Raw genomic sequence first — 26,065 nt, forward strand, 5'->3', positions numbered from 1 at the left:
GGTGATTTAGCAATATAGCGAGTGTATGATGTGTATTACGATGCTATAATGAACTATAAGCCTTTCTAAGTCGTTAAAAAAGTTTGTAAAGATGCTGATTTTTAGAAGACAGCTGTCTGACTCTGAGATGAAGAACGGGAACATGGTTTGCAACACATTATTAGTTGTTTGATAACATAGTCAAGCAAAAGGCTAATCATATTAATTACCGTTATGCGTCCGACGTTGTAAAAAGTGATACCATTGTGCAGCGTTTACATCAGTAAGTTGACCGAGTGGATCTCTGAGCTCGTGCGAGTGAGTGGAGGCGGGGCTAATTAGCATATTCATAGATCCGTGTATATTAAATAATGCATTCAAGCTTTTTTAAAGCATGAAGACATTTTTTCACAGGAAAAAAACGTGTAAATATGTCATTTTGTTGAGTTTTAAGGGATAAAATTATTCACTACAGGGGGACTTTAACGGGTTATTTCAATTTTTTCTGTTTAACTCATAAAATTTAATCTAAATAAAGAAGGAATTAAAACTAAATGTATTAAATCTAAATCCATAAAACGATCCCATGATGGAAACCCTTGAAGCTCCTGACAGAACCCTTTAAGGTTCTATATAGAACCTTTTCTTCTAAAAGTGTGCAACTTGTAAATGGAACACTTGAAGTTGGTCTTCAAACTTTGACTCTAAAGCTGCGATTCCATCCTGTTGTTGAGGGAAATGTATTATACATAATTAATGTTAAACACTCGCTTTTAATCGTTTAAAATACACTGAGTCAAATTCTTTCATTGAATGATGATGAAACCTGTTTTGCATGCACTTGTGTACAACACTATCATTTTTTAAAATCTCTGTTGTTAATTGTACACCTGCAAAATGAGTATTAGCATAGAATGCTGCAGGGATTATGCATTTTTGTTGGCCAAAACTTGGAAACGAGTTAGTATTCAAGTCAATAACATTAAATGTCATTAGCCTGAACTGGGAAACTCATCTACATCTACTCAACCTCATTGTTCATAATCTTGTTCTTGTAAACTCAAACTTTAAGAGAAAATGTTTTAAATAAAAGGTGCATACACGCCATAAATACCGTAATTACAAGATTTCAACTTGTAAAAAGCATTCACGTCCTCACAGAGCTCATAAATACAACTTTTTTGTACTTTACAAGCATTTTCTGAGAGCTCCTACTTGTACCACCTGACCACTGCAGATTCATTTAGGCACAAATGAATAGTTAGTTTTGCCACAGTAATTACGACATGGCGTGAATGCAGCACTTTGAACGCATTTTACAAGTTGAAATCTTGTAATTATGATAATTACGATATGGCATGAACGCACCATGGTGACATTGAAGTCATGGTGTATTTTTGTTTATAGCCCACGTTTAGCTTTTCACTTCTGCCAATTATATTTAGGCTTCAAAATCATAAAAGTTTATCATGATGAAGAATCAAGAATCACAAACTTTTGTTGGTCAAAGACCTTATTTTCTGTAATAATCCAAAAGACAATGCAAAAATCAATGTCAACTGAGCCTTACGAAAATACGTCATCACTGCAGCTTCCTATAAGTGATGTTTCACAATTAGATATCCAGGAGACATCTTGTTGACAATCAAATACCTGCTAAGAGAACACCAAGTCCCTTTAAGACAAGTCATTTCACTCGGCGGCCATCTTTGAAACGCCTCTCGGGCATCCTAGGCATCTTCTGACAACAACTGTCTCATAATTTTTTTTTGTCTAAACGCTCGAATCATGACAAAAAAAACTGTATTTTTTAGGCTGGATCAAGCTAATGCGCATGCGCAGACCTAAATGCGTCTCTTGTGCCTCATTTCGGAGGCGTGCGTCTGACTGTTTCTATAGAAACCAAAGCTTCTAAAGGCCACTGCAGTGACGCGATGACTTTACCAGTCGGCGATTGGCTCTTATTTTGAAGGCGGGACTTATTCCGCCATATTGCGCGTTACACTTTCTCCCATTCAAAACAATACGAGTGACATGTCTTGTGTTATTCTATAGTCTTTGATAACACTCTCCACATGTTGGGCAATAGATCATCTTTATGGTCAAAAGTTGGAAATATCGCGTGTGATTTTGGATAGAACGCAGCATAATCTGTGATCATGTACAAGACTTTTGAGGTTAAATACAAATCTGAATATATAGTTTTTTAATCTTCAGGTTAATAGGAGTCTTTTAATAACATCTTTGTTAAATAAAACAGGTCAACTGGAATACGCCATAGACCTAAGTTTGTATGAGGGATATAATGCCTTATTTCTGCTGTCTTTGTGTTGTGCCGCACAATTGCTTTATTTCACAGCATTTTCAAAGGGTTTTAGTCCACATTTGTTTTGTACATTTATGTTCCTCATTTTCACTTCTAAAAAAAGAGCAGCGTTTAATGGTATTGCGCAACATGATGCTAAAGGTCAGAGGTCAGAAAAGACCCCGAGAAGTCTTTTACCAGAATGTGAAGATTCAGGGGTTTTGCACTTGGAAATTCAGTGGATTTCAAATAATGCTATGCAGGGGAATTCTGATGGTGTTGAATTAAAATATCAAATGCAGTCACATCCTGACAGCCTACAGTATTTCAGTGCCGAGGTCTCCGCTCCCCCCCACACATACTGTAACCTTTTGTGCATGTGCACCGTGGCGATGACATCAGCCGCTTGAACGCCTCTTTGATCTCAAAGGCTAGAGGTCGACTGAACTTCTACAAAGTTTAAAGGTCTCATATTTTGAGGATTTCTTTTTTTTATGTAATATGTGTTAACATCGTGTGTGTCTTCATAATAAAAGTCATCTGAGCACATCATTTTGTACTTGTTTTGTTACAGGCTGATTTAGCATCAAACATTAAACAATTATCAATTATTTCACTTGTTGAAATTATCTATTGATTCACAACAGAATAATGTTTTCCCAAACTGGGATTTTGTGAGCTGATAAAAAAACAAATTATAAAAATGTCAAATTAACATAATTCTAAAATAAAGCAAAAAAGCTTACTAAAAAGAGATATTTGTTTACCTGCATGTCATGTGACCATTGGCCAACATCAGAAAACATGCAAATATATAGTTAAATTATTAAAATATTTTAAATATAAAAAAAAAAAAAAACATTTTACAACAAAGGGGTTCACTAAAAAAAAGTCACTAAAAAAAAAACATAGTTCAACTTTCTCAGTAGGCATATGATTTTGCCAAATTTGATCCTGGAGCAAAAACATTTCACGCGATGCATGTTGTAGAACACGGATGGACAAAGGCTGTGTCCGAAATCGCATACTCTCGACTACATATTTTGAATAAGTACTTTGCGAGCGCTAAAAAAAGTATGTTCAATCTAGTATGAATGCCTACTCTTTTATGAGTACTGTGAATTCGGACACTTTTCATACTGTTTTTCACCTACTATGGAAGTATGCAATTCCTAACACCGCCAAAGTGGTAGTTCGCAAAATCACAATAATGTATTAAACAAAAATGAACCCTAATATTAAGTTTATGTAACTCTCAAGAAGAAGTTTTGACCCACAGAGGTAACCCTGAGTAAATAAGTACTCTAGAACACGGGCATAATATGAAAATACTGCTTTAATGGCAACAAAATGTCACTGACATCATGATTTACAATTTCAATAACAGGATTCTAGTAGAATTCAGTAAATAAATTATACATTACATAGCAACACTATACATATCCTCAGATAATTACAAATTATGTTCACAATACATGTTCATGCTTCTAAAGGGCCGATGCTCTGTGAGAGCAGCGAGTCCATCGAACTCTGACTGCTGCTGCCGTGTTCCTGCTGAGGAAAACAGAAGCTGCCCGCTTCAGAATGACGTGCTGGAGTCTGTTCTCCTTCTGATCACAAGACACAAAAAAACATGTCTGCATGAGGATACGGGAACCCTTTGTGCTGGGTAAATGTGTATAACTAAAGAAAACCGTTTACCTGGTTGCTTTTTTTCTTTATTGGTGGCCTTTCTTTTTCTCCACGCCAGGAAGAGGATTACAGCAACAGGTATTGATATGCAGAGGAGCCCAAAGCTGATGAGGATAGCAATGACCTCTGTAGCAAAGAGCAACAATGAGTGAATCACTTGAAAAGGTCATGGTCAGAAATACTGCATGAATAATTACCATTTACATTTGTTTTTAAAGGGGACCTTTTCACAATATTTAATATAAGTCTCTGGTGTCCCCAGAATGTGTCTGTGAAGTTCCAGCTCAAAATCCCCCACAGATCATCTATTATAGCTTGTCAAATTTGCCCCTATTTGGGTGTGAGCAAAAACATGCCGTTTTTGTGTGTGTCCCTTTAAATGCAAATGAGCTGCTGCTCCCAGCCCCCTTTTCCAGAAGAGGGCGGAGCTTTAACAGCTCGCGCTTCGGTTGCTCAACAACAACAAAGCTGGAGAATCTCACGCAGCCAAAATGAGGATTGTCAGTAACGGTGTTCAGCCTTACATTGTTCAAACCGGAGTCGACACTGATGGAGAGACTCAGGAAGAAGTTACAACTTTTAGATATTTCTGAACGGTAGTGGATAAATTTATGTAGTTGCTGTGGAGTTGATTCAACTCATCCACTAGCATGTGCCGTCATGTTAATCTTTTGTGCAAATCCAGCACTGAATTGACCCTCGTTTGTGAAGCAGTCCGGCGTAAAATGAATGTATGTCAGGGTCATCAGTGTGGTCGCTATCACACCCACAGATTTCATACGTACTGATTTCTGCATCAGTTGTCGGCATCGCTGTTGGTTTGTTATCTGGTTTAGGGCCACAGATTACATCTGTAGATGAATTTCCAGGAATCATTATTTGATGGTCAGGCGTACATCTGTGGGTTGAAAGAACATCTTTTTAAATAGCTTGTTTCATCAGCTCTAAAACATTTTTAACAGACAGATCTATATCAGAAACAATGAATAGATGTGAAATGCATCATACTTGGTCCAGTTCATGCAGTATTGATGGATCTTGTCATTGTACATCCCTGAAGGACATGGCTCACACTTGCCTGAATTCATACAAGAAAGACCTTGCAGTTAGATGCATATTAGTTATTCATATCAAAAGACTGATCAGTTATCTTTATCCAGACGTACCTTTTGCAGTGGGTTGCTCTCCCTTGCCACACTCGGTAATGCAGTTAGAGCATTTATCATTTCCACATCGAAATCCTTGTGAACACTCACAAACTGTGTCTCTGCTGGGGGTGCATTTCTCCTTCACCCGCCTGCCACCTGAAGCAGAGGAGAGGAGCGAGACTTCATCACAACTTTTACAATACAGTTCCAGCATTCAAAGCTTTGATGACACTTGACGTGAACAGCACAGAAACAGGTCAAACACGTTCTCACTGTTAATGTTGCTAATCTCCGATACTGCTGCATGTCCAAATTAACGTGGCTGTTCAAACTAAAAATCATACCTAAATATTATACTCCAACACAAACTAGCATTAAAGGGTTAGTTCACCCAAAAATGAAAATTCTGTCACTTATTACTTACCCTCATGCCGTTCCACACCCGTAAGACCTTCGATAATCTTCGGAACACAAATTAATATATTTTAGTTGAAATCCGATGGCTCAGTGAGGCCTCCATAGGGAGCAATGACATTTCCTCTCTCAAGATCCATAAAGGTACTAAAAACATATTTAAATCGGTTCATGTGAGTACAGTGGTTCAATATTAATATTATAAAGCGACGAGAATATTTTTGGTGCGCCAAAAAAACAAAATAACGACTTATTTAGTGATGGCCGATTTCAAAACACTGCTTCAGGAAGATTCGGAGCACAAATGAATCAGTGTATCGAGTCATGATTCAGATCGCGTGTCCAACTGCCAACGGCTGAAATCACGTGACTTTGGCGCTCCGAACAGCAGATTCGACACACTGATTCATTTGTGCTCCGAATCTTCCTGAAGCAGTGTTTTGAAATCGGCCATCACTAAATAAGTCGTTATTTTGTTTTTTTGGCGCACCAAAAATATTCTCGTCGCTTTATAATATTAATATTGAACCACTGTACTCACATGAACCGATTTAAATATGTTTTAGTACCTTGAGAGAGGAAGTGTCATTGCTTCCTATGGAGGCCTCACGGAGCCATCGGATTTCAACTAAAATATCTTAATTTGTTTTCTGAAGATTAACGAAGATCTTACTTACGGGTGTGAAACGGCATGAGGGTGAGTAATAAATGGCAGAATTTTCATTTTTGGGTGAACTAACTCTTTAAGATATGATTTCCATGGCTTTTGCATCAGTCTATTAACGCCAACAGTTTATCATTGAAAGCAACGATGGGCTCGCCAGTTCCGCCTAATTATTAAATAGCTCACCCAAAAATGAAAATTCTGCCATCATTTACTCACCCATATGTCATTCCAAACTCGTAAGACTTTCGCTCATCTTCGGAACACAAATTAAGATATTTTAATTAAATCTGATAGATTTCTGTCCCTACATTGACCGTCCACACAACTGCCATTTTGATGCTTCAAAATGTTCATAAAGAGATCGTAAAACTAATCCATATGAATCAAGCGGTTTAGTCAAAATTTTCTGAAGACACACGAAAGCTTTATATGATGAACAGATTGAATTTAGGCTTTTATTCACATATAAACATTCATCAACGTACACATGGAAGCTTAATCATATTTGCCTGACACGTGAGAACCAAAGAGGTTCATTCTTGTGTTACGCAGCACATTTGTTCTCACGCATCAAGCAAGTACGGTTGAGTGTCTGTTTGTTTGCTGATCAATTTTTATGACATTAATAAATAAAAGCCGTGTCTCTTCAGCCTAAACCGCTCAATTCATACGGATTAGTTTTACGATCTCTTTATGAGCTTTTTGAACCATCAGAGATAGTTGCGTAGCTTTCTATGGAGAGAGAGAAAGCTTTCAGATTTCATTTAAAATATCCACATCTGTGTTTCGAAAATGACTGAAAGTCTTATGGGTCTTGACCGAAGTGAGGGTGAGGAAATTATGACAGAATTTCAATTTTTGGGTGAACTATCCCTTTAAACTCACTTGGTTGAGGCTGTTACCTGATTGGTCCTTTCCCTAAGACCCGCCCACACCTCTAAGCATACTGGGGTCAGTCAGGGTTGCCAAGTCTGCAGTTATTGAACTTGCAGAGGGTTTTAAACTTGCAGAGGGTTGCTTTTCCGCCGCTGGATTAAGGTTTGACATATTGCATAAATTATATTTGACTGAAATGCTTGAGATGAAGTATTTTATATTCTACCAATGATAAAACTGTGCTTAAAAAGTTAAGTGTTGTGAGGGTAGGGAGCCTTTGAGACCTAGCGAGTCTCTTTATGAAAACAGGCTATGTTTATGTTTACTATTACTATTATTTTGCGACTGCAAAATATGTATTTTAGGTATGCGAGTATGTACATATTTTGATATTTTATTTTATTAGGCTAGTTTGGGGCTAGTTTCACTGATCATGGTCTAGTCTTGTTACACAGACCTGGCAACCCTGCAGTCAGCAAATGCATTTTTGGCATTTGTATCGTGATTGTCAGAGCACTTGAAGAAAAAAACACAATGAAGAAGTCTTTAGCGTCAGTTAAAAAGTAAAAGATATATACTGAATGCCGTACCTCCTATACACTGATCACACCTCGGACAGATCCATGGATTTTCGTCACGATTTGTGTCGGAGATGAAAGTGTCATTTTCACAGGGTTTACACAGTTTGCTTGGGTCTGAACCGCATTGACTGACTAGACGGTTTCCTGCAACAAACACACACGCATACAGTGGGATTAGAAGTCTGAAAACCAACACATGTCCTCTTTTTCATACCTTAAAGACATAGTTCAGCCAAAAATGAAAACCTTGTCATCATTTACTCACCCTCAAGTTTTTCTAAACCTTTCTTTTGCTGAACACAAAAGATGATATTTTGATGATAAAGATGATATAAAATTGGTCACCAAACAGTTGATGGACCCCATTGACTTCCATCGTATAGAAAAAAAATACTATGGAGGTCAATAGGGTTTTGGTTACCAACATTCTTCAAAATATCTTCTTTTATGTTCAAAAGAAGAAAGAACTTGCGGATGAGTAAATGAGGACAACATTTTCATTTTGGGGTGAACTATCCCTATAACCAAAAGGAAAGAGTTGGGAGCTAAATTATAACATTAGTTAATGCATTTGGTAACAATAAACAATATTATTTTATACATTTATGAATAGAGGTTAATGTTAATTTTTACATATACTAATAATATACTGATATATTACTAATTTTAACACTTAAGTTGTTTAAATAGTATATGTATTCTTAGATTAATGATTGCTAATTCATTAAATAATGCATTAATAGTAATCTTATTTTTTTTCTTTTTTTTTTTTTTTTTGGTGGGGGAGCACAATATGTTTACCCTAACATAGATTTAGTATATATACATATACATACATACATATATATATATATATATATATATATATATATATATATATATATATATATATATATATATATATATATATATAAAACAATGAAACATTGTGTTATAAAATGAACAAGAAATATTTAATATTATGCACTATTTCTAAGTGAATGTCATGTGATCATGTGACTGTACAGATGAACCTTGAGCAGTGAAGCACAAGATTCTTAATCATGCTGCCATCAGTCATTAACTCAAAAGATGGACACACCAACAGTCATGATAAGTATTTTGTTTACTTTCAGTTGCCAACTGTAATAAATTAAACAGAAAATGCAACATAGAAGCATTTTCACAAGTGGACTTTTGAACCTCACTCTGTTTCTAAATATATATATATATATATATATATATATAATATACTAATACATTACTAACCCTAACCCTACATCTGACTGAGTTTCCTTCCTGTGAAGATTATACATCTCTGGTGCACGATAATAAAAACGAAAGTAATGTGTATAAGGAAAGCAGCTGTGTGTTGTGGTTTTTTTTAATCACATGATCACACTGTGTCATGAGGGGAAACAAGACACACATTATATCAGTGTTCATGTGTAATTAAATACAGGCTAAACACTGTGGACTACATTTACATAGTTGTGTTCACTTGATAACATTATTATTAATAGCACAAATCAATAACTGTATATTCAATTCTGACATCTGAGCTTCACAAGCCTCTTATGAAAACATAATTACATTAAAAATTATGCATATCTGAAATTAAATGGACAGACAAAAATGGTCAGTTCACAAAGTTACATACTATATATGATTTTTTCCCCATTTGTTTTCCATTTATATTTGTAGTGTTGTTTGATAACACATTGTTATTAATATTATCAAAGTAATAAAATATGTAGGCCTAACAAAATTCCAGTTGAGACAAAACCTTAATGTTACTAAAAAAAAAACGAGCAATTAAACAATAAGCATAGACCATTGTTTCTCAAACCTTTCTGAACCAATGGCCACATTGAAAGCCAGCTTTTTGCAGATCTACAATAAGTGATTTAATTTTTTTTTCCAAATTCACCCTATCCACAATCATAATCCTTACTATGGAAACACTCCTGTGGAGCACTGTATGTTTAACTATAAACTTATAATATATTGTATCTTGATACTTATACCCAAAGGTAAAGTCAAGATCCATAGTTTATCATATCTATACTTGCCCTTTTTTGCCACACACAATCCTGTTGAGTTTGAGAAACTATTATTATTGCAGACAATGCAGAGGTTATATTCAGGGTTTTATCAGTCATTTTATCCCAGAGCTAAATCTGCCTTTGCAAAACTCACCTGGTTTACACTTCTTACAGCACACAATTTTGGGGTCATCACTCATATTCCAGTCGTGACATCCAGATTCCACACTTTGTCCTGCAGCCAGAACCAGGACAGCCACAGCCAGGATCAGTCCATGGAGCAGCTTCATCCTCCACGACACGTCTGTCTGTTCACACACTTCACACACAGTTCTCTGCTGAGAATAAAGATCTTCTCAAGTGAGCTGCTTCTATACAAAGTCTGAAACGCTCACACAAGGAACCACAATTTGTAGTTCCAAAACGTCAGACACCCCCCCCCACACACACACGCACGCACGCACACACACACACACACAAACACATACTTAAAATGTCTAAGTGACTCATCAGCTTTCAGCAGTTTTTTCATCGATGATGATGATCCAGTTCAAAAATGCAGGGATATTCCTTCATGTTAAATTATCAAATAATGTTTTTAATTTCATTTTAGAGGGGAACTACAACCATTGTGCAATCTGTGCCTATTATTTCTTTTTTAAATACATTTTATATCAGGAATAATAATATAATGATTACACATTTACAATTACAATCCAACGTATGTTTCATTATTTAAAGGTACACTACAGTTTGTAACTTTTTGCCCTCAAGCAGTAAAAATGAAAAAGAAACTAGAAAAAAGAACTTTGTTTTTGTTGTGCTTCAGCTCTGACATATAATCAGATTACCCAGTTTAGATGGAAAGGACCTATAATTTTACCAATTAATAGACACGGTACTTCCTTGAAAAAAAATTCCAGTACAGCGCTAAACTACTATAATGAAAGACACAGTAGATAATGCTTTACAATGAACACAATATGGCAATTTATCTGTTTAATTAAATACCTTACTCACCTGTTGAGTAATACAAACGCCACCATCTCCACGTCGCTTTTCCAACATTTCAAATCCCTCAATTCTCGCCATCTCCAAAAAGCCAAGCCGATGTTGATTCTTGTTTTATTACGAGCTCTGTCGCAGTTTCTTTTTGCCAGCAGATGCTCTTCTGTTCACCATTTATTTAACTATCTGGTGTTGTTTGGTCATTTTGACCGAAAAAAACAAAATGTTTTGAATTTTTTAAAATCGCTACTTCATCAGAATGGTACAATACTACGGAAGAGGATTAGGGCCAAGCAATAATAAAAAAATAAATCCATCTCGAGATTAAAGTTGTTAAATTTCAAGAAAAAAGTCGAGATAAAATGTTGAGAATAAAGTCATTAAATTATGAGAATAAAGTCATTAAAAAAAAGTCGGAATTTAACGAATTTAACATAATTTAATGAGTTTATTCTCAACATTTTATCTTGACTTTTTTCTCGAAATTTAATGACATTTTTCTCATAATTTAACGAATTTGTTCTCGTAATTTAACAACTTTTTTCTCGTAATTTAATGACTTTATTCTCAACATTTTATCTCGACTTTTTTCTCGAAATTTAACAACTTTAATCTCGAGATGGTTTTATTTTTTTTATTATTGCTTGGCCCTAATCCTCTTCCGTACAATACTCTGTGTGACCACAAAAAAGTTTTGACTCAAAGACTTGAGATATAAGACTTGATTTGAAAACGCTAAATGGTCATAATAAAATAGCCTATGACACTAATATGCCTTCAAAAAATAGATTTTTAAGGCTTTCTCTCTATTTTAAAATGAAATACAGCTTTAATTGAAAAAATAAATAAATAAATGTATTATTTTCAATGGGGGAAAAAATTGTCATAATTATTGCATAAATATTCATTAGTAACATAAAAATAAAAAAGGAAAAATATTATTGTACAAAAACATATTACATTGATTTTACTGAAAATAAAAAAAAGTTATATTTTAGTTGTTCCGTCACTTTTGACTTCAAACAACACAAGTGTGACTCCCAAATGAACAATTCCAGAGGGTTAAAATGGGTGATTCCCCGGATTTAGTCAGAGCAACTTCTCCATTTATGGATATGACGAAAGACGAGTGACGTATGTACACAATTTCCCACTAAAACCATCCCAACAGGTCTAACATACACAAAAAATAATAGACTTACCATAGTGAATCAGAACACGTTTTCAAAGGAGTATTGATGATTTTGACTCATTGAAATTTATTTTAAACAAAAAAAGTTACAAAAAAGGTACAAAGTGTACCTTTAAGAAACAATTTTCTATTATATCATAAAACAAACTATTTTTTTTATACTTGAGGAATTTTGTTTAATCTTAGCAGCCCGTCCAGTCCAGAAAGGTCTAATGATTTAAAATCAACATGAAATTAAATTTGATCCTTACGCTTTCCTGGTATATTTGGAATGATTCCCTCAGTGCACATTATTCCAAAGGTCTTTCTTTGTAATCTTTAAATAAAATGTAATAACCTGCTCCTCTGAAGCAACTTTCCTTTGCAGCCGATGGATGTACTGAAATAAAACAGGCTGCAAACATAATTTCATGATGACTTAATGAGCATATTAGAATATTTGTGGTATTCAATTTTATAAATGAAGGTATATCTTAAATGGTAGGCAGCATAAACATTTGACCTTAAAATTCCCTTTTCATTGAGAAAATATGACAGTTCATAGGTCATGAGTCCATCACATCTTTCAATAACACATGTAAATCAGGCATATGTTAATAGACTTATTCTTCAAGTGTGACATCATTGCTGATGAATATTTACTCTCATTAAGCAGGAAACTCCCCTTGTACACGCAGCGCTGCTTATTACAGTAATATTTACATATTTAAATACGTGGGAATTATTGTAACACTGGTGATGTCATTGTCTGGGCTTTCCTGCATAACATCAGTGCTCCTCCTCACTTCTATGGCTTCTGAAAGGGGATCGCCACAGTGGCTCCCTCTGCAGGCCAAAGCCGGGAGTTCTGAATCCAGATGAAAACACGCTGGGCATGTTCCTCAGCATTCCCGATTTAACATCATCGTTTCTCTTTTTCATAAGTGCCAGAGCTGGAGTCAGAGGAAGATTGTCACAGTTCTGAAAGACAATAGAAATTTCTTAGAGTTTTAAAGATATATCGCATGATTAAGCGTTGAGTGCACCAGCATGTCTTTTTGTCGATTTCCACGGAAATCATGACATATGGTGTGCATAAATAAATAGAAATGCATCACAGTAAAATGCACTTAACATTAGAACATAATCAGAGGGTTGCAAGCACCGTGCGTTCAAGTCTTCCTGGGAAGCTCTGAAATGAAGATCAAATAATATGCATCACGTGTGTTCTACTTTTTATGTTTTTAATGAATGAATGAATGAATGAATGAATGAATTGTTATATTTTGTGCTGGCAGCTTATTTTGTTGTCGGTTAAATAAAAATCCCCAGTGTCACTGCTAAATACCTATACAAGTATTGTTGTATTACACCATGTTTCTCAGTGACGCCACCAACTTGTAAACTCTAGGCTTAAAGAAAATCCCCAGCTTCCCACTCGTAATTACAACATGTGTTGGCGTTCATGTGCGTTCAGCTCGTAAATACGATCTTTCCAACAATTGACTTGAATGCATAAGCTCTTCAGTAAAATGTGGGTGGGGCTATTTTCAAGGACAATGAACTTATGATTATGCATTGACAATATAGGATTATTTGCACAAGCAGGCTAACTGTTCAAAAGTTTGGGGTCTGTACAATTTTTTTTTTTTTTTTACATTTTTTAAAGTTTTATGCTCACCAAGGCTGCATTTATTTGATTGATAAAAACTGTAGTATTGTGAGATATTATTACAATTTAAAATATTTGTTTTCTACTTGAATATAGGCTACTTTAAACAGTAATTTATTCCTGTGATTGAAAGCTGAATTTTCAGCATCGTTACTCCAGTCTTCAGTGTCACATGATCCTTCAGAAATCATTCTAATATGCTGATTTGCTGCTCAATAAACATTTATGATTATTTTCAATGTTGAAAACAGTTGTGTACTTTTTTTTCAGGATTCCTTGATGAATAGAAACTTCAAAAGAACAGCATTTATCTGAAATACAAAGCTTCTGTAGCATTATACACTACCGTTCAAAAGTTTGGGGTCAGTAAGAATTTGTATTTTTATTTTTTTGAAAAAAAATTTAAGAAATGATTACTTTTATTCAGCAAGGATGCATTAAATCAATCAAAAGTGGCAGTAAAGACATTTATAATGTTACAAAAGATTAGATTTCAGATAAACACTGTTCTTTTGAACTTTCTATTCATCAAATAATCCTGAAAAAAAATATTGTACACAAATATTTTGTACAATTGTACACATTAAATGTTTCTTGAGCAGCAGATCAGCATATTAGAATGATTTCTGAAGGATCATGTGACACTGAAGACTGGAGTAATGATGCTGAAAATTCAGCTTTGCATCACAGGAATAAATTACTTTGTGAAATATATTCAAATAGAAAACAGTTATTTTAAATTGTAATAATATTTCACAATATTACTGTTTTTACTGTATTTTTAATTAAATAAATGTAGCCTTGGTGAGCAGACGAAACTTCTTTTAAAAACATTAAAAATCTTAGTGGTTCCAAACTTTTGGACTGTACTGTACATAACTATGTTTTCAGTGGAGACCTTACATAATTATTACCTTAGAATGAGGCATTTCTATCTACATAAACCGTGGGACCCCTTACATCGAATTCGGCATTTTGCGCCGCTATGTTTCTACAGTAGCCCTAAATGGACAAACTGCTCTACAGAGCGTGTTTGCTTGACTGGCTACTCTCTGCGGTCTCAGATGATGACATTTTTGTCCTGTGTCGGCCACCGTAGCTTCTCTATGTGCTTTGAAAGGGAGGGGTGAACAGTGGACTGAGCCGTCGGTTGCATTTCACAACCTCACCGCTAGATGCCGCTAAAATTTACACACCGCACCTTTAAATGTAGAGTACATTTCTTCTAGGCTTCTGTTGTACATTGATTTACTGTAAACATGTGCATTTGTACACACTTAGGAATGAGTAATGTCATAACTGACAACATGCACAAATATGGTTAATAGAAATTCAAAATAATCATTTTCCGTTATTATTACTGAATAAGACTTGAAATGTCAGCTGAGCAATATTTAGTTATGGCTATTTAGGGCTAATTGTATGTTTTGTTCCAACTGCTGCCACATAAACTGCATATAAATATGAAATCTAAATCTGTCTTACGGTGGTTCGAGCAGTTGATGCCGTGTCTGAACGCTGTAGATTGAGCTCCAGCGTGGATTTGCTGATGCCTGGCGCTTGGTTTTCTGTCCTAGTCTGTCCTGAGGAACAGGCACGTGCATTGACCCGTTTAAGAATGTCACTCAAAGTGCTGAAAGTCTTGCTCCGGGAAAGTTCTGATGACTTCTGTGTAAGAAAACAAAACAGGAAAGAGAACAGAAAGAATGATAAAAGGTCATAACGTTCCGAAGCTTCATGAAGCAGTGTTTTGAAATCGGCCATCACTATAATTAGTCGTTATTTTGTTTTTTTGGCGCACCAAAAATATCCTCGTCGCTTTATAATATTAATATTGAACCACTGTACTCACATGAACAGATTTAAATATGTTTTTAGTACATTAATGGATCTTGAGAGAGGAAATGTCATTGCTCCCTATGGAGGCCTCACTGAGTCATCGGATTTCAACAAAAATATCTTCATTTGTGTTCCGAAGATTAAATCGTGAAGACGACATCTCCCATGATTCTGCGCTCAATTTTACCTATATAGGCGACCTCTAGTGGCGAAAAGCTACATAGTGTTCCTTTAATATTTATACTGTGTGGTAATCATTTTATAAAAGCAATAAGGTACGAGAGGCCATGCTGTATAATGCGAATACAGTCACTGCTTCGCCTCGTGCCCAACACAAGTAACAACACCCGAGTGCATTCACTTTAAAGCACGGCCTGTTGTACCTTATTGCTTACGTATAGCAGCAGCATATACCTTTAGATGGGATTGTGTGGTTCCTTCTGGGTTTATCGTATCTCCTAAAACTCTGTCCCTCCTCAGGAAAGAATCTCGTCTCATCTCTTCCTCTGATGTCATGTCGTTTCTGTGGATGCGGGATTTGTACACAGGATACCTCTCCTCATTTTCAGGATTCAGCAGAGGATACATGATTCTCTCAGGTATCTGCAGATGCCTTTGGATGAAAGAGATGAGCACAACTCTCTAAGAGGTTTGCTAACATCTATTCAAATAATTGCCTTCTTGTTTGTCTCTTGTCTTTTTTTCTCTTGGACCGCTTGTAGTATTTACCTGTTCATCAAGTCATTGCTATGCATTTCGCCTGGAGAGTAATGCCGCCTATAAAAAACAAAAGAAAGCACATATGTTGCACAAACACATCTAACAATGCATCCATACTTATGAGCTCACATGAAAAGCCTTTTGAGAAATGCTGACCTTTGCCTTTGATATTCTGGATGCCTAAAGTCTGACAGAAACATAGAATTGAACCTGAAATGCAGATAAGACAGAGTGAGTTTAAACAGAAACTGCCTTTTAAGGGCAAATATTGTAGCTTATTCTGAAATACAACAGGCAGCAGCTTTAAGATTGTGCTCTTAAAAGTTATCACAGTATATTAAATATGGAGTCATACATGTTGGGGTTTAGTCATCATCACATATCAAAAACTGCATATTCAATTCTACAAGCCGTTCATGAAAACACAAAATACATTCAAAACTTTCATTCAATTACAGCATGTTTATTTTTGTTACCTATCTTTTTTGTCATACGCTCCTGCACATTAAAGTTGGATTGAACACATGGAAGCGTGAATTATGAATTTTACAATAATAATTTTATATATTTAAAATTTTTGTTACACAAGTGATGTCTCCATTGCATTTTATGTTTTATTTTGTGGCAATATGTAAAGTAATATTGCAAAAAATTGCAGTCAAATTCTGCTTTTAATTACTACACTTTCAAATTACGGTAATTTCTTGTTGTTTAATGCAGATTGATCTTTTCAAATGATGCTTAAAGTTGTAATTTTTAATTGAGATCATCTTTTATATGCACTACCGCTCAAAATTTAGGTTTAGAAAGATTTTTGTTTGTTTTTGAAAGACGTCTCTTATGCTCACAAAGGCTGCATTTATTTGATCAAAAATACTGTATGATGAAACATTACAATTTACAATAACCGTTTTCTATTTTAAAGGTACACTATGTTACTTTTTTTGTTCAAAATTAATACTCTTTAAATAATGAGTCAGTACATTATCCAAAACATATTTTTGTCTTACCCTGATGCTCACTACAGTAAGCCTAATATAAGTGTTTATATTTTAGACCTGACGGCATGCTTTTCGTGGGAAATTGCAAACATATGCGTGTATCTCATCATATCTGTAAATAGAGAAAAATTGCTAGTCAGCTTAAAATCATTTCCGTCTAAACTGGTTATATCTCTTAAGCCTCGTAGTGATTGTTTTATGAGAAGTAGGAAAACCACAGTCATCCTCACAGGACTGTCTAATATTATATCTGAAGTCAAATAACTTTGTATTTTGTACTTACTTAACCTCCTCTTGATGTCCAGGCAGCAGTCTGCTGTTAAAGTCATTGTAGGAGACCTCCCATCCTCCTGGATGTCTGTCCAGGTGGTGTCGATGATGGAACTGCATCTCCGCAGCATCAGGTGCAGGACTAAGAGGGCTGTCCGGGAATCTCTTGATGACCCCCATCTCCTCCCAGTCCAGAGGGCTGTCCATAGGAGGAGGCGGAGGATTGGAGACGTACTCGGCGAGTTCGATTTTGTTGCTGTTTATGTGCAGGGGTGGGAGTTTATTATATATTTTGGGTTCAGTTGCTGGTTTTCCAGTTTTCCATGCTTCTGGGATTGGGAGTGAGGCAGCGTAGAGGGTCCGAAACTCACGATCGAAAGATTCCACGACTGGGCCGCTCATAAGGGTGACGAGCTGACGATGCAGGTGAGCATCGCTCCAGGTAAGACTGATCAAGACAATGAAATCAAAATCAAGAGATTATAAAGGATTTAGATATAACTATCCAAAAAGGGACAAAAGTAGCAACTATAATAAAGTAGTCAATATGACTCGTGCAAAAATTTCCACGACTTCATTTGAAAGAAAAGACATCGTTATTAAATGAAAATCTCATTCAAACATTAATGCATATGTCTTGTGACAGACAGCGATGTGTGTTTGAATGCATATGTTTGAATATTTCATATCTCTTGTCACAAAGAAAAAAACATTTGTTCCTTATATAAAGTGATAAAAAAAAATCGTGGTTTCCACAAAAATATTAAACAGCACAACTGTTGTCAGCATTAATAATAATAAGAAATGTTTTTTGAGCAGCGAATCAGCATATTAGAATGATTTCTGAGGGATCATGTGGCACTGAAGACTGGAGTAATTAAGCTTTGCATCACAGAAATAAATTATATTTTAACATATATTCAAATAGAAAACAAGTCTATAAACTATAATAATATTTCATAATTTTTAAGGATGCATTGATATGAGAATTTTGGCCGATACCAATAACCGATAATTCTTTATATGTGAAGGCCGATAACCGATATATTGGCCGATAAATCTGAATACAAATTGTTATTTAATTTTTGAGAGCCTGATTACAAAGACAAAAGTTTCACATTATAATGTTCTCATTATGATTTTATGTAGCCTATATGACAGACTTGCGCTGCCCGTGTTTCACTGTCAACTGTATTTTCCTTTTTGAAGTGATTTCAATCATATTTCAAGCAATTCAAAACCATCATGGTGAACAGTGTGCATCTGAAGTGTCTCAGATGGAGGAAATAATCCATTATTCATCAGCTTTAATATATTTGTCAAATTTTCTTATTGAGCCAATAACATTAAAAATGAACATATATCAGCCGATACCGTTATGGTGGCAGATATATCATGCATCCCTAATAATTTTACAGTTTTACTGTATTTCTGATCAAATAAATGCAGACTTGGTAAGCATAAGACCTCTTTAAATAAAGCATTAAGACGTCTTCAAAAAGTATTAAAAAATTCGTACTGACCCTAAACTTTTTAACAGTAGTGAACTTTAACAACTGTGAAAGAGGCAAAAAAAAAGTTCCCACAGAGTGTTAATTTCAATAATTGTCTGTAATGTAGGGGTGGTGTGGCTTATAGTCTTTAAAGGTATGAGCTGGCAACCCAAAAGTTGGTTCAAATCCCAGAATGTTCCCACCCTTATTCCCTTGAGCAAGTCGTTCAACTGCAGGTAATGTGTTTCTCGACTCTATAAAAAAACTGATTTACAAGCTCTCTTATGAAACCATCCTTTACCTGTAGCTCCCCAACATCACTGTCTCCAGATCCACCAACACAAAGTTGTCCTTTAGTTCTCCAACAACCATCTTCGTGTCATGCGTCAGGAACGTTTTACCTCCAAGAATGCGCACCATGATATTCTGAAAAATGTCATCAAGGAAGAGATTCCCATGAACTACATCGCAAAATCAATCTTCAATCTTCAATGCATAACTCAACTGTTTTTTCAGTTGGTTTCCAGAAAATTCTAAACTTTCAGCTTTCAACCAAAGGTCAGTTCCAGTTAAGTTTCAGAGATGTGGAGTGATTATCCAAGCCAAAAACATTCCACAACCACACGCCAATCATCTGCACCGGATGAATGTAGTTGAACCTGTTCACCATGGCTTTGTGAGTTCTTCTCATTCATACTTACAGAGACAGAAAGAGAAACTCTGTGATGAAGAGTAACATGTGTCAACAGATGCAGAGTTATCCACTAAGGTGTGTCCAAGTCTTTTGTTTAGAGGAACAGCCTAAAGTTCAAGTCTGTTAAGGTGTGCATGGAGTTTTTGTTTCTTAAAGGTTACAACTCGCGTAACTATAAGTGGACCAGTAAAACCAGCACAAACTCATGCTCGAGTCATTGATCGCTGTAATAATTTTATCCACTCACCGGATGTTGAAGCTGATGCGAAGAGCAGTTCTCCTCCGCGGATCTTCTGTTGAGGATGATGTAAACCGGAACCCCCCGGGATGCAGCGTTTTGGAGGTCACTAATCACTGCTTTGTCCGACAATTTATCTGTTACCACGGCGATCACCTGCCCAATACAAATGCAGAAAACTAGTGGACTTCCTGCAGGTTCACGCTTAGATTAGTTTTTTGCATTCAACCAACTAAGGGCTTGTTTTGGCTTTGACACATTAAAGTTTCTGAAATTTTCCTATGAATGATTTATACAACATCCATATGCAGAAAAAAGTTCCCTGTATAAATCACAGTAATTTTAAAGTCACAAATGGAATATTGCCGTAATTATTATAAATTAATTATCTGTGCATGTCATTATTTTTTAATTCATGTGTCCTCGTAATCTTTAATCACATCTCTTCTCTGACGTTTACTGGTGCAAGGGCGGGGCAACCTGTCACTCACATGAGATCCACCAATAGCAAACCACAACCATCCAATCAATTCCCCATGGACAAAACCAAGCCCCGCCCTACATTTTTTCTTGTTCGAAAAGCCGTTTCATTCGGATATACGTCACAATAGAGAAGAAAATACTTTTTCAACTTCTGAATTTACAACTACAAATGAAGACTTCAGATGCAAAAGCCTCTAAGTGCCGTCTGATTTTCTTGTAAAATAAGCATTTTTATCAAGCTCGTATGTTTATGTTCACTTATTTCACTTTAATGGCAATGAAAAGGACCTATTAATTGCCATTAAAGTGGAATAACTGAACCTAAACATACGAGCTTGATAAAAATGCTTATTTTAGAAGAAAATTTTAGATGGCACTTAGAGGCTTTTGCATCTGAAGTCTTCAAATATCTCTTTATAGTTCAGAAGTATGGCTCTCATCATCAATAGGCGAGGAAATCCAAGGAAATCAGAAAACGTACGAGCGCATAGACCGGTTTCTGTTAATATTGTTATTATTTTCAGGAAATCATTAATATTAATTAATTTCAGTGATGCAATTATTAAAATGCAATAGTTAAATGCAATAGTTAAAAATGTTACATAAACACATCACAATATGCATGAAATAATTGAATTACTGGTATACGAGGCCAATACGTTTCAGTTGGGGTATGCATAAGAACACTTTCACATCGGTTTCTGCCTTTATAGGCTAAATGCCGATTTGTTCCTCACTTTTGATGTACTGTAGGATAAAATCCATGGTATTTAGGATCAAATCCGACTGTATAATTGCGTTTTATAAATGAGGCCCCTGGTCTTACCTAATTTTTTTTTAAGATTTACGCAATTTAAATAATAGTAAAATTCTATCAAATTGAGTTGAATAATCCGTATGCAATTACGAAGGTACGTTCACTCCAAGAATGATAACTATAAAGATAACGATAAAGATAAAGTTCTAAAAATCGTTCTAAAAAGTAGTAAAAGAATAGCACAGCTATAATGCTATAGAGAAACAATATCGTTTGGATCACTTTTAGAACATTTTTTTCCAGCTGTTGAACGATAAAACGACAGCCAATCAGAATCCGTTCTATTGTATTTAAAATGGCAGGCGACATTGCGGAGAAGGTCCAGAAAAAGCCACCATCCACTTTTCAAGAAGGATACTTTAAAGAAAATGGATATATTGAAAACAATCGGTCAAACCCTCGGAATAAATGGTGAAAAGTATTAACGGAGATGAGATCATAATGCCAGGCTAGCAAACAGTGTAACATAAAATGCCCTCAGGTATCCAGTGCCAGTTTCGACAACATTGTCTTGCTTCCTTTGAAGTTGCAGTGAAAAAGACTAGGCGTTGTTTTTTCCACTATTTTGACTTTGTCAGCGAAATTCACTGTTAGATTAGATCGATTACACATGAATTCATAGCATGCTGAGGACATCTGCTGGTTAAAAACGATTAAATGCAACAAAAACATGTTGTAGACACTTTAAAGCAGAACTCAGTAAGATTTGCGAAGCTCCCCCTACAGGTTCCTTCCGTGAATCACACTGTCGTAAATACTCCAAGCGCAGCTCTGGACTACAACGCTCACCAGCGCAGTAGTTTTGCAAATACAGTACAAGAAATCTCGATGGAGGTTGGTAATTTTAGAAATTGTCTTATAAAGTCATAATATATACATTGTTTTTGAATTACCATAAAGCATTTTGGAAAGATCACTCTCGCGTGGACGTGAACATGAGGTGAGATTGTGTCGGGTTGGCGCAGCTCAACTTGCAAGTGCTGTTTTCTGGCGTAGACGTGCCAGAGGGTGTTAGTACACGCCTCAAACACACCACTACAAGTCAATTAACCATCGTAAGGACTTAGAAAACTATTTATGAAGGTAAAAAAGTTACTTAGTTCTGCTTTAAAACCGCAGCCAGTTCGTTGGTGTGGACGCAAATATAGTTATCGTTATAGTTATCGTTCTCGGTGTGAACGTGCCTTATTTGATGGAATTTTACTATTAATTAAACTGTGTAAATCTAAAAAAAGTCTTAACATTTTTTGAGTGCACTGTCTCCTTTAGAGATGCTTTATAGCTGAATCGACATTCTTTCATAATTGATGAATTTTACAACATCGACACTGTTATCAAACTCAACATTGAACTGACTCAAGCTGAATAACATAACTATTGTCTTCTGCTTGTAGCTGAATTGAACCCATTTCATAACTGCCAAACTTTACACAGTCATTGAACTGAACTGAGCTGAATAATGACACTGATGTCTTTTTAGAACAGAATTTGAATTTCTCATATCTGATTAAGTTTGCATCTGTTATTTTTCTGTTTATTTAACAATATTTTATATTTTATAAAGTGCTATATAAATAAAGCTGACTTGACTTACCCTAGTGGCCCCTTGTAAGAGTCTCCTGAGGACTACCCGTATGGAGGGCTCCGGTTCTGTAGGAGGATTGGTATACACATGAACCTGACCCATGTCCATCCAGTTGTACCTTTCTGGCCATCCTAGTTCCAGGGATGGTGCCGGAGTGTCAGACTCTGTGGGAAAATAATGTCCAGAGAAGTCGTCCCCATCAGAACCGACCTCCACCTCACCATTTCCATCCTCCAGGACCGCATCGCTTTGATGATAGTCCTCGACCCAGCTGGAGATCTGGTTCACCTCGCCGGTGGACAAGAACGATCCGACTTGTTCCCGGTGGAGTTTGGTGTAGAAAGCCTCAGGACCGGAGCTCACCAGGCTTTCCACACAATAGCGTTCTTCCTCGCAGTGCAAGAAGTCCGGACTGGATTCCGTCAACGGAGTGAAGATGACATTCTCATTGAGGCTCTGCTCATGAGAGTTTGACATGATTGGAACCCGATGATGGATGGAGGTCTTCTACAAAAAAATGACTGTGGAAAATTGCATGTTGAGGTGTAGATAATAACTGGCAGCTGCTCTAAGTTACTTGGAGGAGGATGTTGGTGAATTATTCAAATAGCTGAGGTTCTTCCTCATGCGTTGAAGATATTTAACTCTTTTTAGCCACCAAAAGTCAAGAGAAAAGCAGGATACTCCATGGAGGAATTGTCGCCATAGTTCCTGGAAGATTTGGAGAACTTGAAGACGGTCTTGAGGGAAAATAGCAACATCAGAGTTTAAGAACATTCCCAGCCTTTTCCAGACCTCTTTAATTTGATTTTGTGACCACCCTTGTGGAAAAGAAGTGCACTTAATTGTATTGAATGTGCACTTGTAGTGTTCTTCTTCAAAACTTAAATGCATATTTAAAATAAATAAAAGGCCACTTACTTAAAGAGAGCTTTTAAAAAGTTCACTTTGTCAATTTAAAAGTTTTATTTTAAGGTGAATTTTAAAGCCAAACCTTTGCCGTGTTTTAAAGAAGCGCACTCATTTTGATGTGTTGACTTGTGAAGTACGTGATTATAATTTTAGCTGTAGTGTGTTATTCGATAGTCAGTATATTGTAATTGTAATTGCAACATCATCACTACAAATGTGTAATTAAATACATGACATAGTTTCAATAGGAATGTCCTTAGAGTAAATTTTAGTTTACCATAAATGCTTGACATTACATTCGGCAGTACACTTTAAGCATACTTCAAAAGACAATAGAAGTAATTATGAAATTACATATAAAGAGGGCCAAAAAGCACTCTGATTTTAACATAAATTTTAACTTATTACAACATTTTTTTTTAGTTACAATTAACATGCAATTAAGTGTCAGAACTATTACACACTTAAAAAATAAGTCTTTCTTTATAAAGTATGCAAATGTGTACTTCTTTTTCACAAGGGCGTGTTAAAATCTATGCATTTCTATTTATCTATTTTATGTTAATACTTAACAAGAACAGATTGTGTACTAAAAGTCGAGACTCACCCGTCAGCGCCTGTCTCACTCACACACCCTCAGTCCATCGCCTCTTTCCATCAAGTTCTGACATATCTCTGCTATCTCCTCCCATTCTAAATGGCCTCACTCTGTCTGGTGTTAAATTACTCCCCGTCACCAGCCAACGTGAGCAACAAGTCATCGCTGTGATCTGCCCATTTTTAGCTTCCGTGCAAATCCATGTCTTGAGTCAGCAAATCATCAACCATCCCCAAAACATGTTCTGAAACACTCTGGTCTCCCTTCAGCCCTCGTCCTTTCTCATAAGGTTAGATTTCTGTCTTTCTTGTGACTTTAGTAAACACATAGAGTGCCTCTCTGTTGCCGGCGCTCTATTGTGACTGGTTATACCAGCCGAGCCAGTCCTCTCTAGGGAGCAGAGATTGAGACCTTCCTTCCCTCCCAGCTACAGTCAAAAGGGGGCGAGGCTGGAACTCAACACCTGCCTAGTGGTCTCTTTTCACATCATACACTTCAAGCATTGATGCTTAGACACGTGTGGAGAAGTTACATGTGTTTTAATCCCCTGAAGATAGTATGGGGAGCTCACCTTTGTTCACCTTTTGGTTCTGCATGAACAAGTAACTGGAATTCCATGCAACTCATTAATGCACACATTCCTCTTTAATCACCTCTTCTATCATCTCTAATGCTAACGTTTATTTTGTCCCTTTGACAGAATCAGCAGTGCTTTTAAAAGCAGATAATGTGTGGTACGATGGTATGTTGTTCTAAGTCATGTACACAACAACCAAACACAATGATATAGTTTTTTTTAGAGCTGTTCAAATTGAATATTTGAGTATTTAAAATAGCATTGAAGATTGTTAATAATTACTAATTCAAACTCATTACTATGTAAACCACTTAAACAGCACTAAGACTTACAAGTTACTAGAGGACAAGTTCCTGTTGATCCTACTTGAACTGCAGCATTTTTGTAGCACTATTCTTCTGTTTTGTTTATTCATAGTTGCACTGATTGTGTTGTTTACTCTAACCTAAAACAACAACTACTGAGGGGATTTTTATAAAATGTATTTTATTTATAGAGTTTGCATACATAAAAACATATAATAATACAAAGACACATATTCAATATTGGGGTAAAAGAAGGGGTTTGAGGTTTCCAGTTCTGAGATTTTCACTTTGGAAATCCAACGAATTGATCTAGAAACCTTTTCTGTTTATTACACTCCAGTTTTCTTAAAGCATGATTTAAGCATTTGGTATTGAAATCCCACTATCAGCATCAAACTTAAAGCAGCAGTTTCCCCACTATGGGAAATTCAGCATTTTTTGATGCAACTTCCCAAAAGCTGCAAAGCAGATGTTGGGAGTTTGATCCTACGGACTAGTAGGATAATAATAAATTACAAATAGCAATAAGCCATATATCATAAACTGGCTCACCTAAGAAGAGCCATAAGCATATATAATCTCATAGAAGACTAGACAACTAAAGTACATGTGTGGTGTTAAAGGTTTAGTTCACCCAAAAATGAAAATTATCCCATGATTTACTCACCCTCAAGCCATCATCCTGGATGTATATGACTATCTTCTTCAGACGAACACAATCAGAGATGTATTTAAAAATATCCTTGCTCCTCCAAGCTTTATAATGCTTAGGAATGGGAGGCACGATTTTGAAGCCAAAATTTTTTTTAAAAATGCATCCATCCATCATGAAAATAATCGGGCATCCGCCGGAAGCTAATTATTTGAATTTATAAAGTTTTAAATATGGATATTTTTCTTACAAAAATGCATAGCTTCGCTTCAAAAGGCCTTTATTAACACCCTGGAGCCGTATGGATTATTTTTTATAGTGGATGGCTGAATGTTTTTGGGCTT

The 26,065-nt window shown here is 35.9% G+C and overlaps 2 protein-coding genes across 3 annotated transcripts; both read right to left on the reverse strand.

Moving 5' to 3' along the window:
- Positions 1-3,602: 3,602 nt before the first annotated feature.
- Positions 3,603-10,129, reverse strand: tnfrsf9b (tumor necrosis factor receptor superfamily, member 9b). Its single transcript, XM_048173604.1, has 7 exons — positions 9,841-10,129; positions 7,672-7,806; positions 5,143-5,280; positions 4,985-5,054; positions 4,762-4,874; positions 3,986-4,102; positions 3,603-3,894 (listed from the first exon to the last, which is right to left on the reverse strand). The coding sequence occupies exons 1-7, from the start codon at positions 9,974-9,976 to the stop codon at positions 3,764-3,766; spliced, it is 840 nt and encodes a 279-aa protein (XP_048029561.1). The 5' UTR covers positions 9,977-10,129; the 3' UTR covers positions 3,603-3,763.
- Positions 10,130-11,933: 1,804 nt separating this feature from the next.
- On the reverse strand, positions 11,934-26,053 carry fam83e (family with sequence similarity 83 member E). Of its 2 annotated transcripts, none has more exons than XM_048172852.1 (10): positions 24,197-26,053; positions 22,687-23,417; positions 19,802-19,948; positions 19,162-19,286; positions 17,381-17,815; positions 16,253-16,306; positions 16,106-16,153; positions 15,791-15,989; positions 15,023-15,205; positions 11,934-12,846 (listed from the first exon to the last, which is right to left on the reverse strand). In XM_048172852.1, exons 2-10 carry the CDS (start codon positions 23,152-23,154, stop codon positions 12,655-12,657), a joined length of 1,851 nt encoding a protein of 616 aa, XP_048028809.1. In that variant the 5' UTR covers positions 23,155-23,417; positions 24,197-26,053; the 3' UTR covers positions 11,934-12,654. The 2 variants fall into 2 exon arrangements, with proteins under 2 accessions (XP_048028809.1, XP_048028810.1); XM_048172853.1 differs by having other exon boundaries at positions 22,687-23,498.
- Positions 26,054-26,065: the final 12 nt, after the last annotated feature.

Source organism: Megalobrama amblycephala, linkage group LG21 (assembly GCF_018812025.1).
Source record: "Megalobrama amblycephala isolate DHTTF-2021 linkage group LG21, ASM1881202v1, whole genome shotgun sequence".
NCBI lineage: Eukaryota > Metazoa > Chordata > Actinopteri > Cypriniformes > Xenocyprididae > Megalobrama > Megalobrama amblycephala.

Coding starts and splice junctions, on each gene's coding strand:
- tnfrsf9b (XM_048173604.1), bottom strand. CDS start 9,976: ATGAAGCTGCTCCATGGACTGATCCTGGCTGTGGCTGTCCTGGTTCTG. Junction 4,875..4,984: donor TACTGCATGAACTGGACCAA/GTATGATGCATT, acceptor TTCAACCCACAG/ATGTACGCCTGACCATCAAA. Junction 3,895..3,985: donor TAAAGAAAAAAAGCAACCAG/GTAAACGGTTTT, acceptor TCTTGTGATCAG/AAGGAGAACAGACTCCAGCA.
- fam83e (XM_048172852.1), bottom strand. CDS start 23,154: ATGTCAAACTCTCATGAGCAGAGCCTCAATGAGAATGTCATCTTCACT. Junction 17,816..19,161: donor GTGATGTTGGGGAGCTACAG/GTAAAGGATGGT, acceptor TGTCTTGATCAG/TCTTACCTGGAGCGATGCTC. Junction 16,307..17,380: donor GGACATCAAGAGGAGGTTAA/GTAAGTACAAAA, acceptor TCTGCATTTCAG/GTTCAATTCTATGTTTCTGT.